At 40.2% G+C, this 24,096-nt stretch overlaps 1 protein-coding gene across 1 annotated transcript in view; it reads right to left on the reverse strand.

The window, feature by feature from the left end:
* Window positions 1–1,506: 1,506 nt before the first annotated feature.
* The window catches only part of LOC147214373 (chemokine-like protein TAFA-2), a 75,191-nt gene continuing 52,601 nt past the window's right edge, over window positions 1,507–24,096 (reverse strand). Inside the window, exons 3-5 of the mRNA XM_086141907.1 lie at window positions 13,337–13,486; window positions 6,376–6,500; window positions 1,507–2,466 (exon numbers count right to left, since the gene is read on the reverse strand). Of these exons, the coding sequence (XP_085998033.1) occupies window positions 2,455–2,466; window positions 6,376–6,500; window positions 13,337–13,486 (287 nt within the window). The 3' untranslated portion in view covers window positions 1,507–2,454. The remainder of the gene's footprint in view (window positions 2,467–6,375; window positions 6,501–13,336; window positions 13,487–24,096) is intronic.

Here is a 24,096-nt window from a genome sequence, read left to right on the forward strand (position 1 = left end):
CTTTCAATAAATCTGCTAAATAGAACGTATTATCTTGGTGTAACTTCTGGATACATAATATGAATAGACTTTTCCTTGACTGATGCTGAAAGAGCCAGTCATCATAATGATCAGGAAATGAACCTCCACGTTCATACCTGGAACAAATGGGTCTAACATACTGGCTATGGCGACATGCATGAGCTTGAACAAAACCCTTTGTTAAGCCCTCAAAAAAAGGCGTATGAAAATCTGACCTGTGAGGGGAGAAAAAGCATATTTGTCTGAAGCAGCAGCATTTGTCGTCAGATCATCTATCTAATTTCAGATCTTGAAATGTGGTGATGAAAATGGCCTGTTCTGGGAATATTTGATATCAGAATGTATGAGCAGCATTCACAAACCTGTTTAGAGTGTTTGTTATTTTTACAAATGAAGGAGAAAACGATGGTGATTCCAAGGTCTTGTCATCAATGAGCTGTAAAGTTAACATCATCAGCCCGGCAGCCCATAAATCAATTCAACTATTGGCTCACAGAAGTACAAGAATTGGTATAGGAGATGCCAGATGGGACTAAAATTCACATTTCAACCAACCAAACCTGAACTTTGGAGAGACCTAGTTATTTTAGCCAACCCACCAAATTCTATCAAAAGAATGCAGACATGGATTATGAGTGAGATCTTTGACAGGCTTGTATGCTTTGCACCATTCACAGTAAAAGTGCAATGAACGGTAAAAGAAATACTTCATGCTATGTAGAAGCAGGATATTATTGTACTACAGGCTAATGTGTAGCAAATTTTGAGAAAAAGAAACTCACCTGTTGATCGTTCTCCAGGCTGAAGCAAATAATTGCTGTCTTAGCTTGGTTCTCCAGGATGCAACCTTACTTGGGAGTAACACGATAATCCTTTTCTTTCTCTCTACAGCCATAGGCTATTTATCAAGAAACGGTTTGCAAAGAGATTGTCTGAAACAAGAAATAAAAGTCTTGGATTCCCCCCTATTACCACTTATTGACTCCATTTACGGGAGACAATGTGAGTCAACATCAGTGTGATAACCTGTAGTTATGTTGTTTCTAAGTAAATGAATTCAAACTCCATGCACTCTCCATGAACACACAACAGTTTCTGATCCCAAGTGCACGGACATCAGTGAGCACAATGCAATCTGTTTAACTACTACCCTTAGAGACATATCATTAAATGAACTAAAGCCTGCTAATCTTTTCATTCGTGCATGTCGCAAAACCTCAACTAAAATTTGTCGGCCTTCTGCAGAATCGAATCAAGGTGAGTGACCGCATCTGCTCACGTGTTTCCGTCCATTTTACCTCAACCCTCCAATGAATTCATCTACGTACCGTGTTACAATAGAGTTTTATGCAGCCATAAAAGAATGCCTGTAATAGCGGTGAATGTTAATGTTAATGCTAACGCGTTTGCTCATGTGACATTGTGGGTCGTAATCAGGAAAACGCCTTATCATGAATAGAAGGCGGGTGCCACACAAAACAGGAGATTTCTATTTTCATTTGAAATGTTTTATTCAGTTTGTATAATACTGACACATGTACTCAATAGCGGTTAACAGGCGTTTAAAAACACAGATATTAAAACCATTAGAGCGTCAATTTCTTTTCAGCCCTGTTGATTCCATTGACACTTTTTTACACGTTTACATGTTTCAATATATCGTAACATCTACTTGGTATTAGTCTAAGCTCCCCCCTGAACAAATTGTCTTTTGTCAAAAAAGAAAAAAAAAAAAAAACAAACAAAAAAAAAAAACAAAAGAAAATGCATCTCCAATAATGATTAAAAAAATGGCATGTGATCAGCCACCAACTATTGAACGTAAGATATTCGTATATTGGTGAAATAAAAATAAAAACAAGCAACAAAAAGATAAATTAGGAAATATCTTAACAGTTTGGAGTGGGTCTAATCTGGCACAGTTAATTCTGATGATGTCAACCAGACAGCTTGAGCCACTTGATCTGGATCCGCTCCCTTTTCGGCTGTGCCATTTGTAACGGAGGATCACCGTCTAAAATCCGATCCGGTTTTATTTTTTTCGTTTCGTCCAGAGTGGGTACCAAACATAGCCAAGCCATAGAAGAGAGAGATGGGTAATAGAGTTCGATGAAGTTGTGTTTTTTATCATCGAATCCAGTGCTGTTTAGCTCACTTGTCGACGTTGCTGTGTTTTAGTAGCAGTAAAGGATTGTGTAACGTAGTCCTTTGCAGCAAAACATCAAGGACACTCAGCTGGGTAAAGGTGATAGCGGGTAGCAGTCGAGTCCTATATCTTTAGCCACCACTCCTTGGACGTCCTCGGACAGATTGAACAACTATAGGGTCTTCATAGAAGTGCATTTGTGTACATTTCCCCACTAACTGTAGGTCCATTGTGCTCTGTCGTATCTCCGCCGCCATTGTCCTCTTCTCTTCCTTGGGCAGACAGGACTATCGAGTCACCTGAATCAAATACAAAAGAAGTGGGTCAAATCTCACCGGCAATGGCTCCAAAAAGTCAAAAGTATCTATGAAGGTCAAAGAAAAGAGTGCAAAACTAGTTCTGATACAGTACATTGGAGGTTTTAAATAATACAGAGTGCCAAATCCGCTGGCCGGAAATAATGGAGTACTTGGTGTTGTCGGTGAGGCGACAGCAACATGGCTAGCGTGGTCTCTGTCCCTTCTGGCAAGAGACTAAACAAGACACAGCTTGAATAATGGCAGTCAGCCCACGATGCCGGACTCCCATTGCCTGGCCCACTGCCATGTTATTTCATCTGTTTGTCAAGGTGGCTGCTCTAATCACACTCCCGCTTTAGCTCGTCCATCCATCTTTCCATTTTCCTTGCTCATCTATCCACTTTTGGTTTATTTCCAGCTATTAGGAGACATTTTCTACTGGCCAACTACCAAACAGACTCAAATTGCTTTTTGCAAGTCGCCTTGCTTCGACCTGTAATAGACCTGTCTCTCCAAGATGGTCCTTTTGTTTTCTCGTGTGTTTGCTGTTATTGGGTTTGCCGGTTCTTTGCCGTCTCTACCCCAGAGCGGGCCGACTCTCCTGAACGTCCTCTTTTGTCCTCCTCATGCGGGCGCCAGCTAAGTGTAAAAGCCGTCCATTGAGGAGAGAGCTCGGAAAAGACTAAGACTAAGACTCTAAGCTACCAGCTGAGATTGTTCTCCTGTATTTGCTCTCTATGGCTCTAGGCCATCCTCTCTGGGCCTGCTTCCATTGCCTTCAGGCATCCGCTCCTGTTCCTGATCAAAGAGTCTGCAGGCGTTTGTTGTCACGCCAGTTCACTATGCACACACAAAGCTCCATCTCTGTGCCTGAAATGCTTTCAGGTGCTAAGTCCAGTAATGTGTCTGTTAATATCTACCTGTAGGTGGCGCTTTATGTCGCTAATTATGTGGATTTAAGTTTTTGGAGTTTACCTTTAGCAAGCATACAAGTAGTAAGTATCATTTTTAGATCCTTTTTTTAGGTCCCCGAATGCCTCTTTTATTTGTTACCACAAGCTTGATACATGTACAATGGCTTCTGCTCAAAAAAAGATAAATGTTCAGCCATCTTATTAAATCACAGAATAGCAGATCATGGAAATCCATCACTTGAATTGTCTGATCGGCATTCTTCAACAGGATTTAATTCAACATTCCTTTCTACTATTCCAAATTTGGGGATATCCAGCCAACACAAGGCATTGGCACCTGTAGATGAACATCTCTCCATGATGCTGATGAGTCTCTTGTATTTAGAAAGTGAAACATACGTGCGTGGCCACACCTTGTACTTAATTTAATCATTTGCAACTTCTTTGCAAGCCTGAAAGGCACGGTGTGCAGTGGCTCCGTTGCCTCACTGGGTCTGTCTGTTCATCCATATGATATATTTGGCATTGATCGAGTTGTCTTATATCCCCTCCCTCTATCCTCCCTCTGCCCTCCTCTTTTCTGCTCCCGGCCAGGGATGGAGGCGAGGACCGAAGGTGCCAAGCCATCTCTTGCATTCTTGCCCGCTCTGTAAATCTCGGCCGAAGCACGAGCTCCCTGTCAGAGGCACAGTTGCAAAATTCTCGTTTCTCAAGTGTTTACTTTATTGGTTGTCAAATCTTATCGCGGCAACTGGACCCGGTTTCTTTCCTTTCCTTTTAAGACATTTTCTTTTATTCTTTTATCCGGCTATCACCTCTTCGTCGAGCCTTTACTCTCTCATCAACCTCCATTTTTTTTCCTCTCTTTTCCATCTCACCTGTACCTCTCTTCTTTTTTTGAAAACATTTTCCTGACTCTCTCTCGCTCACATCCTCTCTCTGTCGCTCTCAATCGTCAATTTTAATTTACGAGCCGCTCTTAATGGGACTATAAGAGAACGTTCGATGCTATTGATCTGGATGCCTGCACATCTTGACCTCAGCACACCACACCGGAGGGGAAGAAATGCGCTCTTTTCATTGTCACCAAAACACATCAGCGAACAAACTCACAAGGCGTGTACACACACACACACACACACACACACACACACACACACACACACATTCGAACCCACACATATCATTGATCAAAGACCTGAAAGCAAGCAACAGCAAATATTTGTGCTCTTTCAGGCTATGGCAGAGTCAGTGGAATTGCGATGCCTGGCTGAAACAGCTTTGATCTCGTTTTAGGAAATTACAAAAGCACAATTTCAAGTTGATAAAACTAAATCCGTGACATCAGATATGCGGAGCAGCGGTTCAAACGTGTTTAAACATTGCGTCATCTTCATATCTGATTGCCCCTCATGAGCTCCTATTCAGTATCTCTAAAATAATTTTATCTGTCTTGTTGAAGGGAAAAAAAAAAGAAAAAGAAAATCTACTTTCCCTCATGAACGGACTAACAAACAATTTGGCTCTGCCCGGCGAAGCAAAAAAGGTGAGAGTGAGCGGAGGAGGGGGTAAGAATGGAAGAGTGTAACTTGAGGGGGCAATATCCACTTTGTTAGGTGAGAGGTGAGCAAAGGTGGAAGTGGGAAAGGAATTCTTAAGAAGCCAGGCGTTCGGGAGACTGAGTGCTTGAGCGGAATGGTGAGCACGCTGCAACGTGTGCACACTTTTCTTATTCCTCTCTTCTACCCAAGGAGATGCACTCTCCCGCCTCTGACCACGCCTTCGATCAATTATTTATACAGAAAACAAAGGTTTTCACCCAGCCATGAATAATGGAAGGTGAGAAGGCAGAGGGAGGGATGAGGGTTATACACAGAAGAGCAGTGACAAGGGGTGAGTCTCACACCAATTCCCTACTATGACAGACAGCTAAGAGCTTGCTGGGGTCAAGTCACTGAAGGGAAGTCAGCAGAAGCCAATGTGGGCTGAGGTAGAATGATAGATTATCCTCACCTGCGCATTGTGAAAGGCCCCACAGATGGACAGTTCGTGAGGGCGGGAGAAACGTCCAAAAAGAAATGGGCACAAATTGCTAATGCTCTCTTATGGGTGAATAGGAATATGAAAAACAAAATGAGGGCTATTAGCATTCAGGGATATCCAATAGCAAACCATTTTTGCTGTAAGTAAAATGGCATTTAAGGCAGTTGCGGTGAACCAGGGCAGGTGGAAATAGAAGGAGTAGTTATTGCCTGTGTTTGCGCGCGCGTGTGCGTGCGTGTGTGTGTGTGTGTGCGCGTGTGACTGTGTGTGTGGTCTTGTTCTTGTTGACCTTGTTTTTCTTCAGAGTATGTTTGATGTTTCATCCAAGATGGGTAGGATGAGAAAACACACAGAGAGAAAATGGGCGAGGAAGAAAATAGTATGGGGTATAGAAAGGGACAAATTAGGAAATGGAAGGAAATAAAACAGTAAGTAGACGGATGACATAAATACATCCAATAGGGATGGATGTAGGTCAGGTGAGAAAGAAAAAAAAAAACATTTTCCCAAGATGTCTGGGTTTCAACATTTTGCCTTTTCTAAATTCTTCTCTATTTTCACAGTAATTTTAACGCTGTTCAAAGGTACCTCCATTATACATTTCAGATGATGATTAAAGTTTGGGGACAGATGTAATATTCTACATCTTACAAATGGAGCATCATTTCCTTTTTGATTCTCCCCTTCCTCTGTGTTGAGCGTGAGCTGGATGAGTGGATATGATTTAGCAGCAGCACAATTTCTTACAAAATGAAACAGAGAACATTATCAAGACTGCACTTTAACCAACGCCTTATATCGCTTTTCTAATAATTGGCCATTTTCTATTTAGATGACAATTATAAATCTCTGTGATGTGCACAGTAGCCTTGGCCAAGAAAAAAGTGGATGATGACTGTGACAAGGAGAGAATTGAACAGACAAAATAAAAACGCGTCAGGTGTGAACCAACCTTCGTGGTCTTGACTTTGTTGCCTACGCTGCAGCTCCATCCTGTGAGGTCTGGGAGAACCTTACACTCCTCACCTTCCATACATGGCTGCATTTGACACCACCACTTCTGAGCAACAATCGAGGCTGGTAAAAGACAAAAAGTGAGACTTGTTCAGATTTTTTTGCCCGGTCATGTTTTTTTCCCTTATAGAAAACACTCATATAAATACTAATTCATTCACTGATTACTGAGCAAATTCCTTAGATACAGCACATAACCATAACCATATCACATAATCACTGCTGGCTCCAAAATGTCATTTAGAAAATGCAACTAAAGCAAATAAAATAAAAAAAATCAATTGATGCAAAGAGGTAGATGTCAGGTATTGTTTTCTGTTTCCTTTCATTGATTGGTAAATCATCAGAAATGATGTAAAAAAAAAAAAAAAAAAAAAAAAAAATATATATATATATATATGTAGAACAATTGAGACGCTGGGCTCAATGCCCTGAGTGCTTAATTTACCCAAAGTACCTCACTTTACACCAAAGCCATTGACACGCAGTTCTTATTGGGAAAATAAATGTACAGAAATAGATGACTGACTCCTTTCCCATTGGCCCGGTGATTGATTTACACATCCAGTTTTCCGCAATGTTTCGCAATGCATTGTTTAATTTGTATACCGGTGTTACTCAGTGTCTGTGACTCAGAGTGACAAGCTTTGTTTGGCAAATGCACACTTTTCAAGCCCTAAATGCACTTTACTTAGCATAACTACGAGCCACCTGTCAGCCGGTGAGAACATTCCCAGACAGGAGACGTCTTTCCCCCCATCCAAGGTGGCCCAGCAGAGATGAGTGGATTGCGGCCCATGGCACAAATCACATTCACATTGAAAACATTTTAGTAGAAAAGAGCCTCCAAAAAGCAAAAAGGAAGATGTGGAGTGAATATTCTACTTGAAAATGTTGAAATGCAAATGGAAAAAGGGCTTTTTTTTTCCCCCAGATGTATTTTTGAACGAAAATGATAAAAACATTGTTTTCTTATCATAAAAGTGCCCGAACTCCCTGTCCATTCACAATAATTATGTGTGGCATTGAAATCTCAGATAGTTCTGTGAGAAATGTTGGCTGGGAAAGACAAAATTCACTTTTCCCCCATGTGTACCCACAAATTATGTTCAAAATAATTTGCTGTATACTGACCTTGCAATTATCTATTAACTTTTTTCAGTTCTGATTGATCAAGGCAATAATTTACGTACTCCCATTTCGTACCCATATGACCAATAGGGGGAATAAGGAGATTTTTCTTTCGAAATATTTCAATAGCCTTGTAGCTGAGAAGATGCATAACCAGAGTTCAGTGTTTAATCCTCGGCTATTGCACTGTGTGGGGTATTCACTGGCTGCAGGGTCATGTGAATTTCATCAGCACATAACGAATGATTTACATTTTCAATTCAAGTGGAGAAAGAAATCAAAAAGGACAAAACTGGGGGGAAAGATACGCACAAGACAGCGGAAAGGTGTTGTGATCTCATCCGGTTTCAAGTGAATTTGTTCTGAACATTTCATATAAGATTAAAAATGACTTGAACTGTCTTTGGCAAACATCACAGGGAAAAGAAATTCTCAGAAAGCTACATCAAGAAGAACAATCAGATTTAGAGAAAAGTAACAAAAGGAAATACAATTAAAGTCTTCATCAGCAGAGAAAAACAACCTTATTATCAAATCTTTTTGTCAGCAGACATCTTACATAATAGACACATTATGTAACAGCATGTTTGCTGTGTACCTTTTCACTCAAATCACGTACATGTACACGCTGGCCTTATTCCCAGGGGATTCATGACACTCTGAGAGAGACGTTTGTTGTACAAAAGAGCTTAATAGCCGTCAGGGGAATTTTCAGAGGGTTTCACAGTAATCGGAAGTTCTCCACACTGCATTGTCATTTTGCTGGCCGATTACGTCAAAGACATCAATTTGTCAGCTTTTTCTCCATTGGACTTTCTGCATCCATTTTAAGATATTTGAGGTTTTAAAACCATAAGTGGTTGCTGAGTTTGTGTGTGTATAGGATGCTAATATTTATAGTCATTCTTTCTTTTAAATCTGTTTTTTTTTGTATATGTCTGAATGATGTCCTTGGGTGTTGACTAAGGCGCCTTATATAAATTTAATGAAATAAAACAAACCTTCCACAAATCATCCACAAAATCAGCATCAATGAATTGCCTTGCGACAGAAGGCCAGGTTGGGATGTCAAATTATCAAAGAGATATTGAATATAAAAAGCCAAGTATAAGGGCCCTCCCCGAGAGAGTGAAAAAAAAAGAAGTACAGGCAATGAAGCATCACTTTTCTGAACAATAGTCCTGCTGTAGCCACTGGAACTTATCAGCAACAGGGCTGTCACTTCACATGATATCAGCAGCTGATGTAAAATGGCTTAAAAAAATGCCCTCACAGAGAATACTTTATCTGGGAAATAGAGCAAAAAGTGATGAAAGCTGGAAAAAAAAATCTCCTGAACTCCAAAGATATTATACTTCTACGATCAGGGGTTTGAACTGAATGTCTCTACATGCTTGCAGGAAGGCCAGTGCAAAATGAACATTCATAGTTGGGGAGCTATATTTAGTGATACAAATTGTTTTTGTTTTAATTATGTGGCAAATGGAATTGTTTTCAATGAAGAAAGTAAAATACAGTAATATTTTCATAATATTAGCATTTCTTTTTTAATTTAATCAAACAATCTGGATTAGAAACAAGAACCCAGTTTTCTCTTCTAATAACAAATACATGTGACTATGATTTGAATGACTTCACAGAACTCTTATGACAGTAATAAATGATGGAAAAAAAAGACTATTTCAGCCGTCAACGTTATCGATTCAAGAACGTACACATAAGTTCTAAGAAACAAAATCTTTTGCGAGCTTTCAAAAAGTTGTTTTGTTCTATAAATGTTTTGATGGAGTAAATGCTTTAGAATTCGGCCCTTATCCTCCAATTGATCATAAAGACTGCAGATACACTCAGTGCGTATAACAGCTATAGAGTGTAAGTGCAAAAAACAGCAGACACCTTCAATAATGGATGAAAGGATTTAGAAAAATGAATATTTCATTGTCTAAGTGGGTGTGCAGTTGATTTTTTTTTTTTCACCATGTTGATCACATTAGGACAGGGTGAGAAGCGACATATATTACTCTGTAGTTGTTTGGTGTTGAAACCGTGAAGAAACATGAATAAACATAGAGGGACATCATGGCCTGCTCTGTCAGGTACTCCAGACTGCTTCACACAGACATTATTTTTACTTCTTCTTGGGTCCCAGTATGTTTGGGCAACATTTCAAAAGGCTCAGTCCAAAAGCAAAAGCTGTCAAAATGAGGACACTGTAATCAATACACAATTCCACCAGAGGTACTGATAATAAACAGTGCCAGCTGAAGTCTGGACAAGAGAACAATGAAAACTCTTTGGCCGATCAGTGTTTTTGCAGTGTGACTTTTAGGTGTATGAGTTAGTCATGTTTCAAATGCACCACCCATGTTCAGCTAAATCAGCGATGTTACAGTACGTGATCCATTCAAAACAACACTGTAACACTTGTGATGAGTATAAACTGATTTTCATCAAAAATGTATAATCTTTCTAGAAAATCCAAGTATTTGTGCACCCCGAGTATGCTTTTTTTTTTTCCTTACATATTTGACTTGGTCTCAGGCAATAACAGAAACCGCCATAAAATCTCACTGTCAAAGCTATTGTTTCGAATTATACTCAAGTCAAGGTGAAATGCACAAACAAAACAAAAAACACTTCAAGAGTAAGATACTGAAAGCACTCCGGCCGTCATCTGCTGGATTCAATCTTTGTTAACGTGATGATCACAGATATTTGAACTGAATAACATTGATTATCTAGTTACAATGACAGGATACGTTGGATAGGGAATGAACATTTGCTCAGCACTGATGTCCTGGAAGCATGACAACTAGGAAAGCTAAAGAATGTGAATGACCTTGAACGGGTCCAAAGCGCGACAGCCCGGCAACCTGGTTGGAGCATCTTTTGGGGGGGAGGGTGTTCCTGCAGAAGCGCTTCAGGAAAAACCTGGGGTCAGGATTGGCCGAGGCCCGCAGATGACACGGAGCGATCAGTACTCCGTGCTGAAAATGTTAACGCTGGTTCTGACAGAATTGTATCGGAAGAAGAAGCGCATTTCAGTCAGCCGGCTCTCAACCAATCCAGTCAGATAGCGAACGCTGGCTCCGATTCGCTGCCGAAAGCGCAGACGGTAGGCATGTTACTATCAAAACTCAATCATGAACCAAGTTCAAAAATGTGGTGCGATCGAAAGAATCGAGTTTTCTTTCACGTCACGTCTGTGGTTGCCTGTGTCTTTCCTACCGTGGAGAGACCGAGGAAGAAGACCAGCTAGTGGAGTCACCAAATCAGGGTATTCAGGGCAACGGTTTTACCAGGGACTTCTCGATAATCTCACCTCAGCTGGTTTACAACCACATTTGTTTTTATTCCAAATTAAAAAAAAAAAGGGACTGTGGCTCCCTCTACAAATTTGGTTCATCTGTCCAAATGATAAATTAATCAAGCATAATAGAAAATCTTTTTGACATTTAAGAAAGTTGTTGCCAACCCCTTGCACAACGTATCTTTTCCATTTCCTGTAATTGTGTTGAAACTGATGGCCCCAACCATATTGGTTATTTCCTGTATTTCAAACCGGATGAAGAATTATTTACAGAACTGGATAAAATCTAATGGAGTAAAGAGCCGGGCTATCTGCTGGGGAGATTTTAATAAGAAGAAATTGAAACTGGTAGCACAGCTGATCCTATCTGTCACTGATACATTATGCTGTTTGAGTTCTAATTCTAATTGTTGTTCTGTTTGTCTTGTCGACCAAGTAATTTTTATGACATTATGCTTTTATTACCCCATTTCCTTTTATATCTTTAATTGGATTTGAAAGATGGAGGGATATTTACTTTTGGGACTGCCTATTTCCATCTTCTTATTAAAGAAACTTCAGATCAGACCGAACTCTTAAGATGTTTTTTTCTAGTTGTAAGTCTATGTGTTGTTGTTCTTACCAGTTTCTTAAATCCCATAACTCAGCCATGGATACATCTTTTTTGTCTTGTCTCCCCCTTTTGATAAAAGACATTGGTACTTTGTTGATTAATAGAAAAAATGAGTCACAGTCCTCCTTTTGCCAGAGGCTCCAGGTTTCACTGTTGATATCTGATTTTTTACTTTTGTCTTCAGTGGAATGCTTTTTGATAGATATGAAGTTCCTTAGCTCCTTGGCAAAAAAGACATTTTACATTGTGGTCTGAAGGTCTAAAGATCTATTTGCAAACTACAAATTTATTCTGGCTTTTTTTAACGACAGGTTCTCAAACCGGTCCCTGAATCAGTTTCAAGAAACTGAAGTTGTTACTGATCTTGTATTCATTCATTCATTATCTATACCGATCATGTATTGAGAGTCGGGGGACGTCCCACCCAGGCTGTCACTGAGCGAGAGGTGGCGTTCACCCTGGACCGGCCGCCATTGGCTCGCAGGGCCTCATATAGGGACAGAGAATCATTCGCTCTCTCTTCATGTTACTTATTCATTCCTTATCTATTCCCTCTTTATTATTTACCAAGACTTGCTGATTAGGGGTGTTAGCTTCTATTAACTAATCAAATCATGCCTCATTCTCTAATCAGCAAATTATGTCTTAATCACCAAACTTAAATTCTGGCCATGTACCCACAATTGTGTGAACCTTGGAGAGTTGTCATTCAGTATGCTGGCCTGCATGTTATAAGTCCCTTTCAGCCTCTTTCTGCTTGGTAAGAGCCCTGCGGATGTGAGTTAATGATGACCAGGAGCTGACGGAGCTTGCAAAAATTGATGTATAACAGAATCCGAGAGCAGTGTCTATTAAAAACTGCTCAGCCGTGCATGGCGCCAAAAGTTTATAGTCATCCAGCACATAAGAAACGCCCACCACTGGATTATCCACCACCAACTTGTAAACTGATAACATTTTAAAAATCAGTTGGCGCTTCTAGACTTCCCGAATGTTATCCGACAAAATAGATGAAATCAGTGTCACACAAGTCATTTATTTTCCAGCCACTTCTTTCTTTCTTTTAAGGCTATGGGGAAAATATTTTGAGCCCATGACCGAGGCAATACCGGCAATTTCAGTTTGGTTAATTAGCATTAGTGACCGCCATGTGTTTCCAGGTTTCCTGATGCGTCTGTGCTCACCAGCAGTCCAGCTCTATCGCACACCACCATGAGAACCAAGGTGTTCCAGCTCTGCCACCGTGCCAAGGTAGAACAATGATTTCAGCTGGCATTGTTAGAATGCAAACTATTGCAAACACGTTTTTGCAAATGTCAGGTGACGGAAGTGCTCTTTGTTCGACACCCGCCTTCCTGATGTGTGGCAGGCCACAGAACAAATTACAGTTATCTCTGCATTTACTGTATGATTCGGTCTTGCAGGACTGTATTTTACTCTGTCTTGCACCCTGCTCTCTGTGTTGGGTCAACCGCGGCAATCTTCTTTCACTCAGGATGCCAAGATTTAGGATCTCCAAGAAAACACTCTTCTTTTCATCATCCAGTTTTTGTTTTCACATGTCACTGGTTTAATTATTCAAGGCTAAACTCCTTGTCTCCTTGTATAACCTTGTTAATTCCATGGAAGATTACTTTATTTTCAAAAAGACCTAATTCACTTCAAACAGGAACAGGAGCTATAAGTTCAATCAATGAAGTGCAACTCCAAAGCTTTTTTAAAGCCCATTCAAACATCGCACTCCATTATCATACCCCAAAAAAACAAAATAAACAACAACAAATGAGCAGGCCAGGCACCTGAATTGTACAAAGGAACACTCGACACATACTGATTGGTACCTACCGTCCACACAGGAGGGCATGGCCCGAGTTGTGCCAGCGACCTGTCCGGGAAAGCAGGAACATTTCACAGTCTGAGATCTCTCCTCGATCTTGTTCTTGTTGCAGCAGCGATGGGCAGCGATCACCTCACACGTCCCTGCCTTCACATGTACTGTGAAAGATAGAGGGAACGGCACACTTTAACAAGCCCTTCTGGTGTAAATCCAACGTTTATTTTTTTTTTTACAACCCAGTTTTTGAGGGTATTTTCACACCGGTGGACAGAGTTCTTGGCTCATGATCATGCAAAAACTGCAAATAAAAAGCATTAATGGTCTCTTCATCAGCAACTACGATCCATATTTTGGCATTTCCTTCATTGTCTCTTAAACCAGGAAGTACTGTTAAAGTGAACTATGGATATCAGGTTCTGCTCTCAATGGAGGAAGATACCGTAAGCCTTCTGAAGCACAAATATTCACATAAAACATTTGTTTAACAAACCCATAGTGTGGCAAAATTTTTTCACCATACATACATACATACAGAAATGCATGCATACATACATACATACATACAGTATTTGTGTGTGTGTGTGTGTGTGTTTGTGAGAGCTGTAAGTGAGGTCAGATTTGTCTGTGATCGACTTGATCCGGTGGAGCTGACTGTATCCTGACCCTCCCAGGGGAAATGAATAATAGGCTGAGACATCCTTACTTCCTTAATCTGCTTATGAGATGGGTCTGATGGGTTGAAGCAATTTCAAATTCTATTACCCATTTAATATTTTAACATCATTTACGATATTCCCAGAATAATTTATTCGAGCACATTTGCAGCCGCCGTCATTAAACAACCGCATCACTTTATTTACCCTTGAATATCAGAACACACGTCATTCATTTTTTATTCAGTTTGCTTTGTTTTATCAGCAATTAAGCTATAACTTAGTTGTTAGAAGGCCTTTTCATGACTGCATGGCTGTTACTGCAGCAACAGGAATTCATGGCATAGCATTTCAAATAAGAATCAGCTCATTTTATAATGAACTGTGGAGATGGGAAGACTCTACTTTTTCAGCGACCATTTAATGTTCACAGCTGCATGCATTGGACTTCACTCAAACAGCACTGTGCTTAATTAACAACAAGTCCACCCAGAGCACAAAGTCCCCTGAGTCAGCTTGGAGGAAAGGAACAAAGAAACCGTTCCACATTTGAAGATTTAGGATGTCAGCACATGGCCTCATCATCCTGGCCTTTTTATCAGAAACATGACATTCCCAAGGACAAGAAATAAGCTTTGAGGTGAGCCAAGCTGTGTGTGTGTGTGTGTGTGTGTGTGTGTGTGTGAGAAAGAAAAACTGTATACATGGTTATGTAGTCAGCTGAGAGCCATATTTGGAATGACCTTGCATTTTCATCCTATTTTAAACTTGGCGGAAAATAATACGTGCCGTGAAACATTTACTCTATTGAGAACATTGTAGTCTAATTCGTAAGCCATCTTATCAGTGGTGTTGGTATCGATAGACTTGAAGTCCCATCATGACAACACAAAGTGAATGAAGCCACCCCCCTTTTTTTTATTACAATTAAAATCCTTTAATTAATCCAGTGAGCATATTAAAGCTTCATTTTTTTTCAGCAATAAGCTTCCATCAGGGCATCAACAGCGCTCTTGGACCAACTGGCTCATAGTAAATCCCTCTGATAGAAACCCTCCATTGTGAGTGTAGCCCCAAGACAGAGCACAGACTTAGCAAAGTTTCAAAAAAAAAAACAACAACTTTTGTTTGGTAAGTTATGGGCGTGTGCTGGAAAACATGAAGATGCATCATTTTTCATATGTATGATCACATTTGGAAACATACTAGAAGTAAAGGGAACAGTTCCTAACGCATCGCAGTCATGCATCCACGAATGACTTGCATTGTGATGCTGATCTCCTCCCCAGGTTGTTTGTCTATAAGTTTATAAGTGACAATAAACCATCAGCAGGAAATTACAGCCTTGAGCCCCCACTATTTCCTTCACTGTGTTTTTCAGATTTGATTGACTTTGCATGTTTGACTGTGGTTGGAGGCAGAGTACAGTGTGGTTTCAGTGCGTTACAGCTTTTCACACGCTCGCTGGTAGTTACCGCAATTTCCATCACAAAAGAGTCCGTCGACAATACAGGGGCGCGTACGTGGACCGAGACAATAAACGCCAAGGCAGTAAACAATGACTCTGCTCTGTCTAAAGAGTATTTAAAAGTATAGCAAGCTGAAGTGAAAGACCTATAAACAATAAGTCAGACAGATGAACTGAGATTTGAAAAGTTCTTAATTTACTCTGTTAATGAGAAAAAGACAAAGCAGAAGTCCTACAAAGCCCAGTTTAATTAATGTCTCCTGAAAAGCACATTCCTATATCTCACCTAAAGTTTGTCTTTCTTTCACTGTTCTTGTCTCTCTTCTAATTTGTTCCACCAGCTGTTGGAACAAAATATGGTGCTGGTGGTAGATTGTTAGTTTATCTACCTATAAATCCATTCACATTTTCTCATAGAGAGATGCGTGGATGAATAATTGGAAGCCCATCATTGTGTTTGGTGCTCCAGAAAGTGATTTTCACTGAAACTCTTAAATCAGTATCTCCAATGAGGTTGTGTAATTTCATACATATGCAAGCAATTTCCAAAATTTGAGAGTACTTCTCATTCTTCTTCATACTTCTTCATTTTTCTCGAAGCTGAGAATTTCAAATTAATTGGGCAATGAAGTCTTTGATATTCAGGAGCTCGTCATTTAACTGTCTGTTAATGCTGAAATATTGAACGTGTAATTAGTACTGGACACAATGACCCTTACCGGTTGCAGTGGTGTGCTCTTTAAGTCTAACATGATCTTTGTCTATGCATGACCTTTCCTTAAGCACAAACTTGAAAATACATGCTTTGTGCACAGGTCAATTAATAACTAACTAATCACATTTTCCTTCTGTGGCTTCCAGGGTGGGAATTACATTAATGATTTTAGCATATTAGGTGATGATATGACCCCAAAACTGAATACCTGATATAACCTGACTTAAAAATAAAAAAAAAAATAAATAAATAAATAGTACACATATAGTCTGTCTGTCTGTCTGTCTGTCTGTCTGTCTGTCTGTCTGTCTGTCTGTGTTTAGCAGTATTGCCTATGTGGCTGGCTCATGTGGCGATCGCACATATTTTCTGTGATAACAACATCTGCGACACTGGAAATCCATGCACAATTTGTAGGTTTGGGACCTTCAAATATATAAATAAAACTTTAATTAAATTTTGCAATTAAAACATAATTAAGTAATAAATCTTTCTAGCATGACTGGTGATCAGTCCAGGGTGCACCCTGCCTCTTGCCCGGCTTCTGCTGGGATTAACTACAGCAACCGTACAGCCCCATGTGCAAGATAAGCGATATAGACAATGAATGAATGAATGATCTTTATTGCATTAATCACTTTTGATTTTTAAAGAGAAGTTGCACTTTAATTACATTACAACAAGGGAGCCTCATAGTTTTCACACTCATCTGCAGCTGAGTATTACTGTGAACAGTCAACCAGAGAACTTTTAGACCTTCGGGTAAAGTAATAGAATTAATTTTTTATATCCAGTCACATTCAACCAGTCCAAAGCATAACGGAAAGTCATCTAGAGCTGCAACTGATCAGGATGGTTTTATTATTATTTTATATTATTTTATTTTTAGGGTGTTCATGCTTTATTAATAAATTAGTTTTACTTTTACAAATATGAATGCTGTCTAGCTTTGGACTCAATCTCTGTAATTAATTGGAAAATACATATTCATGCTGCGAATTGAAAGGAACATATTTATATGCAAAGGTTGTGGGAACAATGCTGATTTGTTGTGCGACTAAATCGAAAATGGTGGCGTTAATTTGGCCCTATTGTATAATACTTGCGTGGGACTGTGTGTTGATTCTGCGTCAGTTACAATATTTAATCAATAACAAAAAAAAAGAATCTTGGTCCGGGTAATTTGAGCTTGAAATAAATTTGTAGTTGGGTGGTTTAATAAGATTTTGCGATGATCTCAGGTTTGGACCTTCTAACTTTTTAGGTGGGCAGTAGCATATAGCAATCCTATTGTGTTCTAGACATATAATGTAGAACTGCAATTTCCTACCATGCTTTAACATCTTGGACAGAAGGGAGAAATAAGATTTCCAAAGTGATTAAAATGATATAAATTATACCGAACCAAAGTTATGACAAAACAAACAGTCACAAACCCATAAATCAAGCTTTCAGCCTTTTGTTATAAAGAATTTCTTTCTTATTTCTTCAACTTAACTTCCCGCAACTGCCGCTGTCGTTTGTTATTTTTTGAAGCCGATACTTTGGCGAGCAGATTACAAACTAATCAAATGTATTTCTGGTCTTTCGCAGGAAGCAAAACAACATGACATGATGAATATATAACATTTCACGGCAGCCAACGGGTGAGGTTATGGGACAGTGTTTGGAAATATAAAAATTTGGAATATTTTTTTTTGACCTCGGTGTGAACATCTGTGACCCAAAACTGTTTGTGATGATGATCCCCTGCAGAAATGTGTCCTTAAAGATGAACAGGCTGACAAACTGAAAGGCAAATCTCTGGCGCTTATTATTTCTGCTTTCTTCCCTGCTCTCCATCTCTCTCATCTACCTTCCCTTGTCCTACTGTTATTTCATAGATGATCCTAACCTCAATTTCTTTTAGCCCAAATTTTCCTCTGTTCCCTCGTGCTGTTAGCTCAGCGCAGCAAACTCAGCAGGGTGGCAAACCATTATCCTCTGAATTTTTACACTTTTGTCTCCGTCCGTGACTCTCCCAGTCTCCTGCTCTCCCTCTCAATAATCCTCTCCCATCATTCTCTACGGCAAGAAGGCTTTTTATCCCTGCCTCTTTTAACACAGCAGTGCTGTTAACCCCATTTACTAAGGACGACATGCCTCTGACAGACTAACAGATGGACATATTGCCCTGACCTGAGTCTGCATGTGCGTGCGTGTGTGTTTGTGTGTGTGTGTGTGAGAGAGAGAGAGAGAGTGAGAGTGTGAGTGTGTATGTGCGACGTTTTCTTGTCACACACAAAAACACTGAAAGAGCTCTCCTGGTCTCAGCGGGATGTGACTTTTAAATGCCATTCCTATCACTGGGGCCTCTCTTTCTCACCAGCACACTGTATCTCTCTTAGACACGCTGGAGCGTACACGCACGCACACACACACACACACACACACACAAACACAGAAAAACAAACATAGGACAAGCAATGCCAATTTAACTTTTGTTTTAATGACCCCTGTAACATAAATTGTTCAGTATCCCATCCCGTTTCACAATATCAGCTTGCAAAACAAATGGCGACATCCATCCAACCCACATAAACAGACAGACAACCGTTCACTCTCTCATTCCCATATCTGGGCAAGTTTTCCAATTTTTTTCCAACTAACCTGCTGCAATTTTTTGGACCGTGGGAGAAAACTGAAGAATCCGTAGGAAACCCATGCAAACATGGGGAGAACATGCAAACTCCACCCAGAAAGGTCCCCTGTCTGAAATGAACAGGGGCCCTTCATGCAGTGAGGCTAAAGTGCTAACCACTGCGCCCAAATGGTGACGCGAAGAAAAAAAATGAAAACATTTTAATGGATAGCTGATCTTTTTCAAAACAACAGAATTACACAAATATTGCAAAACATCAGGGGTGTTGAATTCTTCCCCTTTTGGATCCTGGTCACACAGCCAAATTGTTGAATTGAGTTGATTTTTTAGTTCATGTCGCAACTCTGGTTTGTGTTGTGTTTTTTAGTTGAGAATCTTCACTTACTCAATAACTTATTGCACAGACTGGACCTCTCAGAGCACGTTAGAAGCAAGTAGGATTTATTGGCTGAAGAAATGAACAAAGAAAAAGCTAAGTTCTTCTCTATCCTAAATATGGTTGGTTCGTCTCTGGTCTGGTCGATGGAGTTCTCTGCCGGTCCAACACAGATATCCTTAAACTCTGATCAGAATCTTCTTTTCCTTTCGGCTGCTCCCTTCAGGGGTTGCTACAGCGAATCAACCTCCTTCCTTCCTCATCTCTCACACCAACTAACTCAATGTCCTCTCTCACTCCATCCATAAATCTTGTCTTTGGTCTTCCTCTCAGCCTCCTGCGTGACAGTTCCGACCCCAGCATCTGTCGACCAATGTACTCACCATTCCTCCTCCGTCCATGACCGAACCATCTCAGTCTGGCATCTCTGACCTTCTCTCCAAATCATCTAACATGTGCTGTAACTCTGATGGACTCATTCCTGATCCTATCCATCCTCGTCACTCCCAAGGACAACCTCAAAATCTTCATCTCTGCTTCCTCCAGCTCCGCCTCCTACCTTTTTTTCCTCAATGGCGCTGTCTCTAAACCGTACGGTCTCGCCGGTCTCGCCACTGCTTTGGACAGCTTTCCTTTCAGTCTGGCTGACGCTCTTTTATCACACATTAACCCTGACGCTTTTCTCCACCTGTTCCAACTTGTTTGAACGCGTTTCTCGGAACATGCAAGAGAATCCCACGAACTGATAAAGTAAGACCATCCAGCGGACCTTGTTTCACTGATCCCGTGGTTCGATCCCGTTGGAATGGAATTGACAGAGGAGAGAAAAACTAATGCGAATATTCCCCAGAAGGCCGTCGGGAAAGTCGTGTTCTGAGGGTTTGAACGGGACTCTTTGTAAACTTTTTACAATTGGTTGCTATGCTAATTAAGATTTCTTGGGTCAATGAGACATTCGGCTTCCTCATTCCATCATTCGATTGATTTCTGAGTTGTTATTCTCAGTTACATACAGGCGTACAATTACATAAGATATTAAAGTGGCGGTGATGGTTGGGATGCAGATGAGTAGATCATTTATTGGTGATTCGCTCTGACAACAGTTTCCAAGAAACACAGTTGATGCTCACGCATTTCTTAAGAACATAATCACCGCGTATGCACAGTCACGGAAATGTGAGTAACATGCCAACGCCGCTAAGGGAGCCAACGATCCATCATCAGGCTTGATTAAAATTCCGGAAATTGGTAGATGAATTACGAGACAGTGATGTTTGAAAAGTGCTGGTTACAGTATGTTCTGATGCAGTAATGGCTCATTTATACAGCTGACAAATCCAATTTATTATTCAAATTAAATGTTGTTGAAAATTACAACAGTAGAGATATGTGATACCCAGTACAGATGTGAAATATGCAGGTTAATGAGAATGGGCCCGGCTGTAACTGAGACAATAAAATTTACACTTCATAAGTGCAGCCATGCAAGTATATGAATTCCAGATTTTGGAGACATAAATGTTTAAATGTATCCCTACAGTTCACTCTTTTATTGGCAAAGAGGATATTTTGAAATGAAAAATAAGCGTTGAACGCTTGCCAAGTTAATTTGATTACAATGTACATATCTCCATGCACGTGTGTGCCCATCAGTGCATGTACGTCCATGCATTTGTGTTAATAATTAGTTTACATTCCTATGAGATGGCACAGTTCGTTATGAATCATAAACACCCGGCAAATTAAAATTCTGTTTAAGAGCTTGCCAAGAAAATCAGCACAGAGAGAAAGGGAGTCACGCACACTCGACCACCAATCTTTACTTCACTCAACCCTTTTTTCAACTCTTTCTCAGGTCGAATACGTTTCGCGTATTCGCAACTCTTTCCCTTTCGTTCTGCGTCACGTTTATTCGATAAAGGCACGTTAAGGACGGGAACCAAATATCTCTTATTTCATTCGTCAAAAAAAGGCAAATGTGCCTAAGAAACAGCCATAAACACGTCCAACCATCTGTGAAATCCTTTTACAAATGAACTAGCAAACATTTCCCTGCTTGTCCTGCTTGTCTACACTCATATCGTGCCCGTGATGGTGCACATCAATAGTCTGATCGATGGTGACCCACTGAGGAGCTTGACTCTTCCCACACACTAATGTCCTCCTGTTAATACCCCTGGAGACCAGCTGAAGAAAACAAGAAAGGGAAAAACAGATCAAGCATGAAAGGGGCCCGGTGGCACGTACATTTTAAGGACAAGGACCTGCTCCAAAGTTTGTTTTCTGCATTGCACTTGAAAAAGCAAAACAAATAACTACCTCTTTGAAACTTTGAATAATCTGAATTCAATTTGTCTCTTTACAAATGCTTTTTCAGAGGGAATCCATTTTGCCTTATGTAGGTTTGCATAAAAGAGGATTAGGATAAAAATGTACATAAAATATGTAATTACCAAAAGCAGATAAGACTCTGCAAGTTGGTAGTTACGAGAAAATGAGATTTAATTTTTTTCTGGATGTGTGGGGCGCATAAGTGCTGATATGTTTTCATTTTCCAAAAGGAGAATAAACGCATAATTACTAACTGGCAGATCTGAGAATGCCACGATAAACGCTCGAGTCACGGGTGTAACACAAATTCCTTCCAATTAAACCGCCTCAACAAAGTAAAGTTGGAACATAATGGTTTAGCTCCTATCTTACTGGTAATGTCAAAGCTGCGGGAAATGTCACCTCACCTTTATTTACTGAGTCATTATTCTGTCTGAATTATACAGTATTATGCTGAGATTTATGCTGAAACAAAAAGGAAAACAGGAACCAAACAAGGGATTGAGCGTTTGACTGGTTATATGAAAATAAAAGCTATCACGAAACTAGATTTTTAGGTATTCATCTCTGTGTGCTCAAACTGAGGGGGTAAATCAACTTTAAATAAATAAACAATAAAATAGAATAATAAAAGCCTTTCTCTGCTCACTTTCATGTTGGTCAGTCACTGGTACAGCCCTACTTGGCAATGAGTGAGAAAGAGACAAACTCTCACCCAAATGTAGGTGCTTGACCGTAAAGACGAACACATGATCCTTAACCAGAGGAATGCCGCCCATCTGCACAAAGCAGTGCACAAACAATAGGATTTGAGACGCAAGGTTGATATAAATCATTCGAAGCAGTGGCTGATGATGAGCTTCTATTCACAGCAAAAAGTAGAACCACACTGAGGTCCAGAAGAAGTCACTGACATTCCTGAAGTTGATCATAAAGACGCAAAGTCAAAGTTGACAAAGTAAACTAAGTTTCCTCGTTCCACTCCGACAGGTGGCACGTTGTTGCCATGTCTACTGGAACCTCCCCTGATTTCCTCCCGCAGTCCAAAAATATTCAGTAAATAGCAAATTATTTTATCGTATGTCTCTGTATGACATTTTGACATTTGAATGAAAGAGTGAACGCTTATATGTTAATATAATGTATAATACATAATGATATATGTTAGGGCAAGCAATTATACCTCTGTATATGGTCATACGTTAGTCAATAATCCTAACATGACTAATACTATATCCTCGATTACTTTATGACCTATCAGGTATTAAATCCCCTTTGTTCAGTTTATAAGTTGTATCTATTTGCCAAAAGAGTCTTTTATTAGTTTTAGAGAATCAAAGTCATTTAAAGATTTAATTTCAATATTATTAAAATGATCACAAGAATATGGCGCATCACCTGCTGAAGTGGCCCATGCGTTTCCGTCACCAGCCCCCCCACCCCCACCCCTCCGCACTGATATCAGACCAGTTAATGCCAAATTGTCTCCTGTGGCTCCAAACCAAGCCTCCAGCTCGCCAACGTGGATCTCCAGTGCAGCACAGCTGGGATAATTATATCCCTGGGTCCCAACCACAACTGTCATCCTGCTACATCATACAACAAATTAGCTCCGGCCAAGGGGGCGGGTAAAGGGTGACACATGGCTTGTCCTGACATATTAGTAACTCCGGCGCAACAACCACAACCAGCCCGCTGCAGACAAATTGTACTAATTTGTTCTTCAGGCAAGATATTAGGGCAGTGAATTGCGTATAAAGCGTTAATATGCAGAGATATATTACCACAGCATTACCACTGAAGCATTAACCTTTAGCAGCTTTGTGCGTGTGTGTGTATGTGGGGTTTAATTGCGTTAATTGTTAATTCAAGATATGTGGTGACTTTTTACTAGCCGTGATGGAGCCGAGAGTCTCTCCTATTTACACTTCTTCCCTTCCTTTTCAGTCAGATGTTAAAACTGAGCCATAACATCCACGTTGTCCTTTTGTAGACTTTTCCAATATGTGTTATTAGACGGAAACTCAGATGCTGTGTTTCTTCATGTCTTTCTCTTCCACACTGGTTCTCGGTAAAACTAGAATACAGCCCGAAACACAACAAACGTCCTGTTGTCAAGCACCTTCTGGTCGTCGTTGCCGGCGAGAGCAGTCGAGAGCAGTCGAGATCTACAGCATCAATGACATGTTGACGAGGATTTCATTCTGTCTGAATTTTCTACCTGTCAAACGAATAAGAACGGACACTTGTAAACGTCAAACTCTGCGTATTTCATTTTAACGGCCGGCCATGCGTTACTGTGCACATATGTATGCGAGCGTATGGGCGCACAGATGAGTTATCGTGGTTGTTTACGGCGCCCTGTTGTGGAGTGTCATTTCACGCATCTAGATAAACGACTCGCTATCACCTTGTTTGCTGTAAAAGACCGTGCAGTCCGGTATGTTATAACACACAGCGCCAGCCATTACAAACAATTTGACGGTATCTGCAAACCTCGCAATTGAAAAAGAGATTCTCACTACCTCTTAAACCAAAAGTACAGATTGACACCAAGTCCATTAGTGTTGTATTGTAAATTTTG

This window comes from Fistularia commersonii, chromosome 34 (genome assembly GCF_037954325.1).
Source record: "Fistularia commersonii isolate RoL2024-O1a breed Wild chromosome 34, RoL_Fcom_v1.0, whole genome shotgun sequence".
Lineage (NCBI taxonomy): Eukaryota > Metazoa > Chordata > Actinopteri > Syngnathiformes > Fistulariidae > Fistularia > Fistularia commersonii.